Source organism: Anomaloglossus baeobatrachus, chromosome 12 (assembly GCF_048569485.1).
Source record: "Anomaloglossus baeobatrachus isolate aAnoBae1 chromosome 12, aAnoBae1.hap1, whole genome shotgun sequence".
NCBI lineage: Eukaryota > Metazoa > Chordata > Amphibia > Anura > Aromobatidae > Anomaloglossus > Anomaloglossus baeobatrachus.
Window position 1 is genome coordinate 1,857,440 of NC_134364.1, and position 12,290 is coordinate 1,869,729.

Genomic DNA, 12,290 nt, shown 5'->3' on the forward strand with positions numbered 1-12,290 from the left:
GTTGGCCGTGCAGTCTGTGGTGCGGTGAAGCGCTCGGGGTTGGCCGTGCAGTCTGGGGTGCGGTGAGGCGCTCGGGGTTGGGCGCACAGTCTGGGGGTGCGATGAGGCGCTAGGGGTTGGGCGTGCAGTCTGGGGTGCGGCGAGGCGCTCGGGGTTAGGCGCGCAGTCTGGGGGTGCGGTGAGGCACGCGGGGTTGGGTGCGCAGTCTGGGGCAGGGCGCTCGGGGTTGCGTGCGCAGTCTGGGGCAGGGCGCTCGGGGTTGGGTGCGCAGTCTGGGGCAGGGCGCTCGGGGTTGGGTGCGCAGTCTGGGGCAGGGCGCTCGGGGTTGCGTGCGCAGTCTGGGGCAGGGCGCTCGGGGTTGGGTGCGCAGTCTGGGGCAGGGCGCTCGGGGTTGGGCGCGCAGTCTGGGGGTGCGGTGGAGCGCTCGGGGTTGGGCGCGCAGTCTGGGGCGGGGCACTCAGGGTTGGGTGCGCAGTCTGGGGGTGCGGTGAGGTGCTCGGGGTTGGGCGCGCAGTCTGGGGCAGGGCGCTCGGGGTTGGGCGCGTAGTCTGGGGCAGGGCGCTCGGGGTTGGGCGCGCAGTCTGGGGGTGCGGTGAGGCGCTCGGGGTTGAGCGCGCAGTCTGGGGCGGGGCACTCAGGGTTGGGCGCGCAGTCTGGGGGTGCGGTGAGGTGCTCGGGGTTGGGCGCGCAGTCTGGGGCAGGGCGCTCGGGGTTGGGCGTGCAGTCTGTGGTGCGGCGAGGCGATCGGGGTTGGGTGCGCAGTCTGTGGTGCGGCGAGGCGATCGGGGTTTGGTGCGCAGTCTGGGGTGCGGCGAGGCGCTCGGGGTGCGCAGTCTGAGGTGCGGCGAGGTGCTCGGGGTTGGCCGTGCAGTCTGTGGTGCGGCGAGGCGCTCGCTGTTGGCCGTGCAGTCTGTGGTGCGGCGGAGGCGCTCGGGGTTGGCCGTGCAGTCCGTGGTGCGGCGAGGCGCTCGGGGTTGGGTGCGCAGTCTGGGGCAGGGCGCTCAGGGTTGGGCGTGCAGTCTGTGGTGCGGTGAGGCGCTCGGGGTTGGGCGCGCAGTCTGGGGGTGCGGTGAGGCACGCGGGGTTGGGTGCGCAGTTTGGGGCAGGGCGCTCGGGGTTGCGTGCGCAGTCTGGGGCAGGGCGCTCGGGGTTGGGTGCGCAGTCTGGGGCAGGGCGCTCGGGGTTGGGCGCGCAGTCTGGGGGTGCGGTGGAGCGCTCGGGGTTGGGCGCGCAGTCTGGGGCGGGGCACTCAGGGTTGGGTGCGCAGTCTGGGGGTGCGGTGAGGTGCTCGGGGTTGGGCGCGCAGTCTGGGGCAGGGCGCTCGGGGTTGGGCGCGTAGTCTGGGGCAGGGCGCTCGGGGTTGGGCGCGCAGTCTGGGGGTGCGGTGAGGTGCTCGGGGTTGAGCGCGCAGTCTGGGGCGGGGCACTCAGGGTTGGGCGCGCAGTCTGGGGGTGCGGTGAGGTGCTCGGGGTTGGGCGCGCAGTCTGGGGCAGGGCGCTCGGGGTTGGGCGTGCAGTCTGTGGTGCGGCGAGGCGATCGGGGTTGGGTGCGCAGTCTGTGGTGCGGCGAGGCGATCGGGGTTTGGTGCGCAGTCTGGGGTGCGGCGAGGCGCTCGGGTGCGCAGTCTGAGGTGCGGCGAGGCGCTCGGGGTTGGCCGTGCAGTCTGTGGTGCGGCGAGGCGCTCGGGGTTGGCCGTGCAGTCTGTGGTGCGGCGAGGCGCTCGGGGTTGGCCGTGCAGTCCGTGGTGCGGCGAGGCGCTCGGGGTTGGGTGCGCAGTCTGGGGCAGGGCGCTCAGGGTTGGGCGTGCAGTCTGTGGGTGCGGTGAGGCGCTCGGGGTTGGGCGCGCAGTCTGGGGGTGCGGTGAGGCGCTCGGGGTTGGGCATGCAGTCTGGTGAGGTGCTCGGGGTTGGGCGTGCGTGCAGTCTGGGTTGCGGTGAGGCGCTCGGGGTTGGGCGCACAGTCTGGGTGTCTGGTGAGGCGCTCGGGGTTGGGCGCGCAGTCTGGGGGTGCGGTGAGGTGCTCGGGGTTGGGCGCGCAGTCTGCTGGTGCTGTGAGGCGCTCTGGGTTGGGCGCGCAGTCTGGGGGTGCGGTGAGGCGCTCGGGGTTGGGCGCGCAGTCTGGGTGTCTGGTGAGGCGCTCGGGGTTGGGCGCGCAGTCTGGGGGTGCGGTGAGGTGCTCGGGGTTGGGTGCGCAGTCTGGTGGTGCTGTGAGGCGCTCGGGGTTGGGCGCGCAGTCTGGGGGTGCGGCGAGGCGCTCGGGGTTGGGCGCGCAGTCTGGGTGTCTGGTGAGGCGCTCGGGGTTTGGCGCGCAGTCTTGGGTGTCTGGTGAGGCGCTCGGGGTTGGGCGCACAGTCTGGTGGTGCTGTGAGGCGCTCGGGGTTGGGCGCGCAGTCTGGGGGTGCGGTGAGGCGCTCGGGGTTGGGCGCGCAGTCTGGGTGTCTGGTGAGGCGCTCGGGGTTTGGCGCGCAGTCTTGGGTGTCTGGTGAGGCGCTCGGGGTTGGGCGCACAGTCTGGGTTGCGGTGAGGCGCTCGGGTTGGGCGCGCAGTCTGGGTGTCTGGTGAGGCGCTCGGGTTGGGCGCGCAGTCTGGGTGTCTGGTGAGGCGCTCGGGGTTGGGCACGCAGTCTGGTGAGGCGCTCGGGGTTGGGCGTGCGTGCAGTCTGGGTTGCGGTGAGGCGCTCGGGGTTGGGCGCGCAGTCTGGGTGTCTGGTGAGGCGCTCGGGGTTGGGCGTGCGTGCAGTCTGGGTTGCGGTGAGGCGCTCGGGGTTGGGCGCACAGTCTGGGTTGCGGTGAGGCGCTCGGGTTGGGCGCACGGTCTGGGTTGCGGTGAGGCGCTCGGGTTGGGCGCACAGTCTGGGTGTCTGGTGAGGCGCTCTGGGTTGGGCGCGCAGTCTGGGTTGCGGTGAGGCGCTCTGGGTTGGGCGCACAGTCTGGGTTGCGGTGAGGCGCTCGGGTTGGGCGCGCAGTCTGGGTGTCTGGTGAGGCGCTCAGGGTTGGGCGCTCAGTCTGGGTTGCGGTGAGGCGCTCGGGGTTGTGGCGCGCAGTCTGGGTTGCGGTGAGGCGCTCGGGGTTGGGCGCACAGTCTGGGTTGCGGTGAGGCGCTCGGGTTGGGCGCGCAGTCTGGGTGTCTGGTGAGGCGCTCTGGGTTGGGCGCGCAGTCTGGGTTGCGGTGAGGCGCTCGGGGTTGGGCGCGCAGTCTGGGTGTCTGGTGAGGCGCTCTGGGTTGGGCGCGCAGTCTGGGTTGCGGTGAGGCGCTCGGGGTTGGGCGCGCAGTCTGGGTTGCGGTGAGGCGCTCGGGGTTGGGCGCGCAGTCTGGGTTGCGGTGAGGCGCTCGGGGTTGGGCGCGCAGTCTGGGTGTCTGGTGAGGCGCGCACGCTTCCGCTCAGGGTACACCTCTGTTACGGTCGCAGTTCTGATCGGTTTTCTCTGCTCTGCAGGTCGGGGAGGCGCGGTGCCGAGGATGTGGAGGAGTAAGTTCTGGCCGCTGTCTGTTCGTCATACCTGAGCTGTGAGGGCCGTGGTGTAACCCGCTTATACTTTGCAATTGTCGCCTACAGCAGTCGCCTGAGGCAGTGGAGTCTGGACGATTCTGACGACGGTGGAGGTGAGTGTGCGCAGCAATGGCAGCGGGCCGGGTGCCAGAGGGTTAATTGCCCATCTCACCTGTTGTGTTCTCTTCCCAGACATCCCTGTGATCCCAGATCTGGAGGACGTTCAGGAGGAGGATATGGCGCTTCAGGTTGCTTCGCCCCCCAGGTGAGCGGCTGCAGCTCCCCGTCCCTCCTCTCCAGGTGAGCGGCTGCAGCTCCCCGTCCCTCCTCTCCAGGTGAGCGGCTGCAGCTCCCCGTCCCTCCTCTCCAGGTGAGCGGCTGCAGCTCCCCGTCCCTCCTCTCCAGGTGAGCGGCTGCAGCTCCCCGTCCCTCCTCTCCAGGTGAGCGGCTGCAGCTCCCCGTCCCTCCTCTCCAGGTGAGCGGCTGCAGCTCCCCGTCCCTCCTCTCCAGGTGAGCGGCTGCAGCTCCCCGTCCCTCCTCTCCAGGTGAGCGGCTGCAGCTCCCCGTCCCTCCTCTCCAGGTGAGCGGCTGCAGCTCCCCGTCCCTCCTCTCCAGGTGAGCGGCTGCAGCTCCCCGTCCCTCCTCTCCAGGTGAGCGGCTGCAGCTCCCCGTCCCTCCTCTCCAGGTGAGCGGCTGCAGCTCCCCGTCCCTCCCCTCCAGGTGAGCGGCTGCAGCTCCCCGTCCCTCCCCTCCAGGTGAGCGGCTGCAGCTCCCCGTCCCTCCCCTCCAGGTGAGCGGCTGCAGCTCCCCGTCCCTCCCCTCCAGGTGAGCGGCTGCAGCTCCCCGTCCCTCCCCTCCAGGTGAGCGGCTGCAGCTCCCCGTCCCTCCCCTCCAGGTGAGCGGCTGCAGCTCCCCGTCCCTCCCCTCCAGGTGAGCGGCTGCAGCTCCCCGTCCCTCCCCTCCAGGTGAGCGGCTGCAGCTCCCCGTCCCTCCCCTCCAGGTGAGCGGCTGCAGCTCCCCGTCCCTCCCCTCCAGGTGAGCGGCTGCAGCTCCCCGTCCCTCCCCTCCAGGTGAGCGGCTGCAGCTCCCCGTCCCTCCCCTCCAGGTGAGCGGCTGCAGCTCCCCGTCCCTCCCCTCCAGGTGAGCGGCTGCAGCTCCCCGTCCCTCCCCTCCAGGTGAGCGGCTGCAGCTCCCCGTCCCTCCCCTCCAGGTGAGCTGCTGCAGCTCCCCGTCCCTCCCCTCCAGGTGAGCGGCTGCAGCTCCTTGTCCCTCCCCTCCAGGTGAGCGGCTGCAGCTCCTTGTCCCTCCTCTCCAGGTGAGCGGCTGCAGCTCCCCGTTCCTCCTCTCCAGGTGAGCGGCTGCAGCTCCCCGTTCCTCCTCTCCAGGTGAGCGGCTGCAGCTCCCCGTTCCTCCTCTCCAGGTGAGCGGCTGCAGCTCCCCGTTCCTCCTCTCCAGGTGAGCGGCTGCAGCTCCCCGTTCCTCCTCTCCAGGTGAGCGGCTGCAGCTCCTTGTCCCTCCTCTCCAGGTGAGCGGCTGCAGCTCCTTGTCCCTCCTCTCCAGGTGAGCGGCTGCAGCTCCTTGTCCCTCCTCTCCAGGTGAGCGGCTGCAGCTCCTTGTCCCTCCTCTCCAGGTGAGCGGCTGCAGCTCCTTGTCCCTCCTCTCCAGGTGAGCGGCTGCAGCTCCTTGTCCCTCCTCTCCAGGTGAGCGGCTGCAGCTCCTTGTCCCTCCTCTCCAGGTGAGCGGCTGCAGCTCCTTGTCCCTCCTCTCCAGGTGAGCGGCTGCAGCTCCTTGTCCCTCCTCTCCAGGTGAGCGGCTGCAGCTCCTTGTCCCTCCTCTCCAGGTGAGCGGCTGCAGCTCCCCGTCCCTCCTCTCCAGGTGAGCGGCTGCAGCTCCCCGTCCCTCCTCTCCAGGTGAGCGGCTGCAGCTCCTTGTCCCTCCTCTCCAGGTGAGCGGCTGCAGCTCCTTGTCCCTCCTCTCCAGGTGAGCGGCTGCAGCTCCTTGTCCCTCCTCTCCAGGTGAGCGGCTGCAGCTCCCCGTCCCTCCTCTCCAGGTGAGCGGCTGCAGCTCCCCGTCCCTCCTCTCCAGGTGAGCGGCTGCAGCTCCCCGTCCCTCCTCTCCAGGTGAGCGGCTGCAGCTCCCCGTCCCTCCTCTCCAGGTGAGCGGCTGCAGCTCCCCGTCCCTCCTCTCCAGGTGAGCGGCTGCAGCTCCCCGTCCCTCCTCTCCAGGTGAGCGGGCTGCAGCTCCCCGTCCCTCCTCTCCAGGTGAGCGGCTGCAGCTCCCCGTCCCTCCTCTCCAGGTGAGCGGCTGCAGCTCCCCGTCCCTCCTCTCCAGGTGAGCGGCTGCAGCTCCCCGTCCCTCCTCTCCAGGTGAGCGGCTGCAGCTCCCCGTCCCTCCTCTCCAGGTGAGCGGCTGCAGCTCCCCGTCCCTCCTCTCCAGGTGAGCGGCTGCAGCTCCCCGTTGTGAATACATTTGAATTAGATTCCAGTTTGGGGCTCCCTCTTGTGGTCAGTGCTGGTAGTGCAGTTGACTTGCTGAATGGGAAATAGACAGCTGAGGAGGATTGGCAATCAGACCATTCGGATTGGGCCTATATAACTGAGTAGTTTCCTCCTGTTCCTTGCCGGTGCTCAATGTATCTCCTGTGTGCTAAGGACATTCTGAAGCCAGCCCTTGTCTGAGTCTTCCAGAAGTCCTCTCAGAGAAGTTGGTCTTTGTACCTCTGCTTATGGTTTGCACTTTCTTGTGATTTTGCCTGTGTGGAGTTCGTGGTGGAGTTGGATCATTCCCGGCTGGGAGTATCCGCGTACCTTGCTCCATGTTCTGCTGTGTATTGTGCTTTGTCATGCTTGGTACTAAATTCAGTCCCTCCTCTACACCGTGTGCAGAATTATTAGGCAAGTTGTATTTTAGAGGATTTTTTTTATTTCAAATCTGTTTTATTGATGAAACTGTTGTCAACATACAAACCTATCATTTGTGCAATTACAATACATAAACATCATTTTCTCAATGCCGGGAGAACATCCAGAAATTGTTACATTACTACATTTCTTGGAATTCTGCAAATTCTCTTTGTGCTATTACCATACAACCAGTTATAAATTATAGGTCAGAATTCCCGTATCCTAATATACTCATTCTCCTTGTGTGTCTATTGTCTTATGAATTATTGATAAATCTTTTCATATAAAAAATGAAGAGGATTTTTTTATTATTGATCAACAATTATGTTCTCAATCAGCCAAAAGCTTCATAAATATCAGCGCTTAATATTTTTGGCAGTTAGAGGGTTTTTTTAGATTTGGCGATCTTAGGAGGATCTGTTTTACAGGTAACTATTACTGTGCAGAATTATTAGGCAACTTAATAAAAACCAAATACATTCCCATCTCACTTGTTTATGTTTAAGCCAGGGAAGGAGTCTTGCGAGGATAATTTGCATATTCCCAGTGCCTTCTGGGATAAGTGAAGAGTCACCGCGAGCTCAAGGAGAACCGGGTTTTGGCCGTTACAGCCGGAAGGAAGATTTCTGAATTTTAGCCTGTCTTCTTCATTGTGAGCGTGAGTGAGCAAAGTGTGAGCAAAAGTAAGTGTGAGTAGAATTGTTTGTATTTAGTTGTTTAATTACTTAACATTTGTTTAGTGCTATCCCCATTAGAAAATGTGCTCCACTATTGCTAATGCGATCCAGTGTACATCTTGTCTCATGTATGCAGTACTTGAAAAGCCGTTCGAGGGTGCATACTGTTGTCGGAGGGTGCATACTGTTGTCGGAGGGTGCATACTGTTGTCGGAGGGTGCATACTGTTGTTGGAGGGTGCATACTGTTGTTGGAGGGCGCATACTGTTGTTGGAGGGCGCATACTGTTGTTGGAGGGCGCATACTGTTGTTGGAGGGCGCATACTGTTGTTGGAGGGTGCATACTGTTGTCGGAGGGTGCATACTGTTGTCGGAGGGTGCATACTGTTGTCGGAGGGTGCATACTGTTGTCGGAGGGTGCATACTGTTGTCGGAGGGTGCATACTGTTGTTGGAGGGTGCATACTGCTGTTGTTGGAGGGTGCATACTGCTGTTGTTGGAGGGTGCATACTGCTGTTGTTGGAGGGTGCATACTGCTGTTGTTGGAGGGTGCATACTGCTGTTGTTGGAGGGTGCATACTGCTGTTGGAGGGTGCATACTGCTGTTGTTGGAGGGTGCATACTGTTGTTGGAGGGTGCATACTGCTGTTGGAGGGTGCATACTGTTGTCGGAGGGTGCATACTGCTGTCGGAGGGTGCATACTGCTGTCGGAGGGTGCATACTGCTGTCGGAGGGTGCATACTGCTGTCGGAGGGTGCATACTGCTGTCGGAGGGTGCATACTGCTGTCGGAGGGTGCATACTGCTGTCGGAGGGTGCATACTGCTGTCGGAGGGTGCATACTGCTGTCGGAGGGTGCATACTGCTGTCGGAGGGTGCATACTGCTGTCGGAGGGTGCATACTGTTGTCGGAGGGTGCATACTGTTGTCGGAGGGTGCATACTGTTGTCGGAGGGTGCATACTGTTGTCGGAGGGTGCATACTGTTGTCGGAGGGTGCATACTGTTGTCGGAGGGTGCATACTGCTGTCGGAGGGTGCATACTGCTGTTGTTGGAGGGTGCATACTGTTGTTGGAGGGTGCATACTGCTGTTGGAGGGTGCATACTGCTGTTGTTGGAGGGTGCATACTGTTGTTGGAGGGTGCATACTGTTGTTGGAGGGTGCATACTGTTGTTGGAGGGTGCATACTGTTGTTGGAGGGTGCATACTGTTGTTGGAGGGTGCATACTGCTGTTGGAGGGTGCATACTGCTGTTGGAGGGTGCATACTGCTGTTGTTGGAGGGTGCATACTGTTGTTGGAGGGTGCATACTGTTGTTGGAGGGTGCATACTGCTGTTGGAGGGTGCATACTGCTGTCGGAGGGTGCATACTGTTGTCGGAGGGTGCATACTGTTGTCGGAGGGTGCATACTGTTGTCGGAGGGTGCATACTGTTGTCGGAGGGTGCATACTGTTGTCGGAGGGTGCATACTGCTGTCGGAGGGTGCATACTGCTGTCGGAGGGTGCATACTGCTGTCGGAGGGTGCATACTGCTGTCGGAGGGTGCATACTGCTGTCGGAGGGTGCATACTGCTGTCGGAGGGTGCATACTGCTGTCGGAGGGTGCATACTGTTGTCGGAGGGTGCATACTGTTGTCGGAGGGTGCATACTGCTGTTGTTGGAGGGTGCATACTGTTGTTGGAGGGTGCATACTGTTGTTGGAGGGTGCATACTGCTGTTGTTGGAGGGTGCATACTGTTGTTGGAGGGTGCATACTGCTGTTGGAGGGTGCATACTGCTGTTGTTGGAGGGTGCATACTGTTGTTGGAGGGTGCATACTGCTGTTGGAGGGTGCATACTGCTGTTGGAGGGTGCATACTGCTGTTGTTGGAGGGTGCATACTGTTGTTGGAGGGTGCATACTGCTGTTGGAGGGTGCATACTGCTGTCGGAGGGTGCATACTGTTGTCGGAGGGTGCATACTGTTGTCGGAGGGTGCATACTGTTGTCGGAGGGTGCATACTGTTGTCGGAGGGTGCATACTGTTGTCGGAGGGTGCATACTGTTGTCGGAGGGTGCATACTGCTGTCGGAGGGTGCATACTGCTGTCGGAGGGTGCATACTGTTGTCGGAGGGTGCATACTGTTGTCGGAGGGTGCATACTGTTGTCGGAGGGTGCATACTGTTGTCGGAGGGTGCATACTGCTGTCGGAGGGTGCATACTGCTGTCGGAGGGTGCATACTGCTGTCGGAGGGTGCATACTGCTGTCGGAGGGTGCATACTGCTGTCGGAGGGTGCATACTGTTGTCGGAGGGTGCATACTGTTGTCGGAGGGTGCATACTGTTGTCGGAGGGTGCATACTGTTGTCGGAGGGTGCATACTGTTGTCGGAGGGTGCATACTGTTGTCGGAGGGTGCATACTGTTGTCGGAGGGTGCATACTGTTGTCGGAGGGTGCATACTGTTGTCGGAGGGTGCATACTGTTGTCGGAGGGTGCATACTGTTGTCGGAGGGTGCATACTGTTGTCGGAGGGTGCATACTGTTGTCGGAGGGTGCATACTGTTGTCGGAGGGTGCATACTGTTGTCGGAGGGCGCATACTGTTGTCGGAGGGCGCATACTGTTGTCGGAGGGCGCATACTGTTGTCGGAGGGTGCATACTGCTGTCGGAGGGTGCATACTGCTGTCGGAGGGTGCATACTGCTGTCGGAGGGTGCATACTGCTGTCGGAGGGTGCATACTGCTGTCGGAGGGTGCATACTGCTGTCGGAGGGTGCATACTGCTGTCGGAGGGTGCATACTGCTGTCGGAGGGTGCATACTGCTGTCGGAGGGTGCATACTGCTGTCGGAGGGTGCATACTGTTGTCGGAGGGTGCATACTGCTGTTGTTGGAGGGTGCATACTGTTGTTGGAGGGTGCATACTGTTGTTGGAGGGTGCATACTGCTGTTGTTGGAGGGTGCATACTGTTGTTGGAGGGTGCATACTGCTGTTGGAGGGTGCATACTGCTGTTGTTGGAGGGTGCATACTGTTGTTGGAGGGTGCATACTGCTGTTGGAGGGTGCATACTGCTGTTGGAGGGTGCATACTGCTGTTGTTGGAGGGTGCATACTGTTGTTGGAGGGTGCATACTGCTGTTGGAGGGTGCATACTGCTGTCGGAGGGTGCATACTGTTGTCGGAGGGTGCATACTGTTGTCGGAGGGTGCATACTGTTGTCGGAGGGTGCATACTGTTGTCGGAGGGTGCATACTGTTGTCGGAGGGTGCATACTGCTGTCGGAGGGTGCATACTGCTGTCGGAGGGTGCATACTGCTGTCGGAGGGTGCATACTGTTGTCGGAGGGTGCATACTGTTGTCGGAGGGTGCATACTGTTGTCGGAGGGTGCATACTGCTGTCGGAGGGTGCATACTGCTGTCGGAGGGTGCATACTGCTGTCGGAGGGTGCATACTGTTGTCGGAGGGTGCATACTGTTGTCGGAGGGTGCATACTGTTGTCGGAGGGTGCATACTGTTGTCGGAGGGTGCATACTGTTGTCGGAGGGTGCATACTGTTGTCGGAGGGTGCATACTGTTGTCGGAGGGTGCATACTGTTGTCGGAGGGTGCATACTGTTGTCGGAGGGTGCATACTGTTGTCGGAGGGTGCATACTGTTGTCGGAGGGTGCATACTGTTGTCGGAGGGCGCATACTGTTGTCGGAGGGCGCATACTGTTGTCGGAGGGCGCATACTGCTGTCGGAGGGCGCATACTGCTGTCGGAGGGCGCATACTGCTGTCGGAGGGTGCATACTGCTGTCGGAGGGTGCATACTGCTGTCGGAGGGTGCGTACTGCTGTCGGAGGGTGCGTACTGCTGTCGGAGGGTGCGTACTGCTGTCGGAGGGTGCGTACTGCTGTCGGAGGGTGCGTACTGCTGTCGGAGGGTGCGTACTGCTGTCGGAGGGTGCATACTGCTGTCGGAGGGTGCATACTGCTGTCGGAGGGTGCATACTGCTGTCGGAGGGTGCATACTGCTGTCGGAGGGTGCATACTGCTGTCGGAGGGTGCATACTGCTGTCGGAGGGTGCATACTGCTGTCGGAGGGTGCATACTGCTGTCGGAGGGTGCATACTGCTGTCGGAGGGTGCATACTGTTGTCGGAGGGTGCATACTGTTGTCGGAGGGTGCATACTGTTGTCGGAGGGTGCATACTGTTGTCGGAGGGTGCATACTGTTGTCGGAGGGTGCATACTGTTGTCGGAGGGTGCATACTGTTGTCGGAGGGTGCATACTGTTGTCGGAGGGTGCATACTGTTGTCGGAGGGTGCATACTGTTGTCGGAGGGTGCATACTGTTGTCGGAGGGTGCATACTGTTGTCGGAGGGTGCATACTGTTGTCGGAGGGTGCATACTGTTGTCGGAGGGTGCATACTGCTGTCGGAGGGTGCATACTGCTGTCGGAGGGTGCATACTGCTGTCGGAGGGTGCATACTGCTGTCGGAGGGTGCATACTGCTGTCGGAGGGTGCATACTGCTGTCGGAGGGTGCATACTGCTGTCGGAGGGTGCATACTGCTGTCGGAGGGTGCATACTGCTGTCGGAGGGTGCATACTGCTGTCGGAGGGTGCATACTGCTGTCGGAGGGTGCATACTGCTGTCGGAGGGTGCATACTGCTGTCGGAGGGTGCATACTGCTGTCGGAGGGTGCATACTGCTGTCGGAGGGTGCATACTGCTGTCGGAGGGTGCATACTGCTGTCGGAGGGTGCATACTGTTGTCGGAGGGTGCATACTGTTGTCGGAGGGTGCATACTGTTGTCGGAGGGTGCATACTGTTGTCGGAGGGTGCATACTGTTGTCGGAGGGTGCATACTGTTGTCGGAGGGTGCATACTGTTGTCGGAGGGTGCATACTGTTGTCGGAGGGTGCATACTGTTGTCGGAGGGTGCATACTGTTGTCGGAGGGTGCATACTGTTGTCGGAGGGTGCATACTGTTGTCGGAGGGTGCATACTGCTGTCGGAGGGTGCATACTGCTGTCGGAGGGTGCATACTGCTGTCGGAGGGTGCATACTGCTGTCGGAGGGTGCATACTGCTGTCGGAGGGTGCATACTGCTGTCGGAGGGTGCATACTGTTGTCGGAGGGTGCATACTGTTGTCGGAGGGTGCATACTGTTGTCGGAGGGTGCATACTGTTGTCGGAGGGTGCATACTGCTGTCGGAGGGTGCATACTGCTGTCGGAGGGTGCATACTGCTG

At 61.8% G+C, this 12,290-nt stretch overlaps 1 protein-coding gene across 1 annotated transcript in view; it reads left to right on the forward strand.

Moving 5' to 3' along the window:
- Window positions 1–12,290, forward strand: part of IFT43 (intraflagellar transport 43) — a 31,151-nt gene that overhangs the window by 1,951 nt on the left and 16,910 nt on the right. Inside the window, exons 3-5 of the mRNA XM_075330585.1 lie at window positions 3,436–3,468; window positions 3,556–3,602; window positions 3,682–3,754. Of these exons, the coding sequence (XP_075186700.1) occupies window positions 3,436–3,468; window positions 3,556–3,602; window positions 3,682–3,754 (153 nt within the window). The remainder of the gene's footprint in view (window positions 1–3,435; window positions 3,469–3,555; window positions 3,603–3,681; window positions 3,755–12,290) is intronic.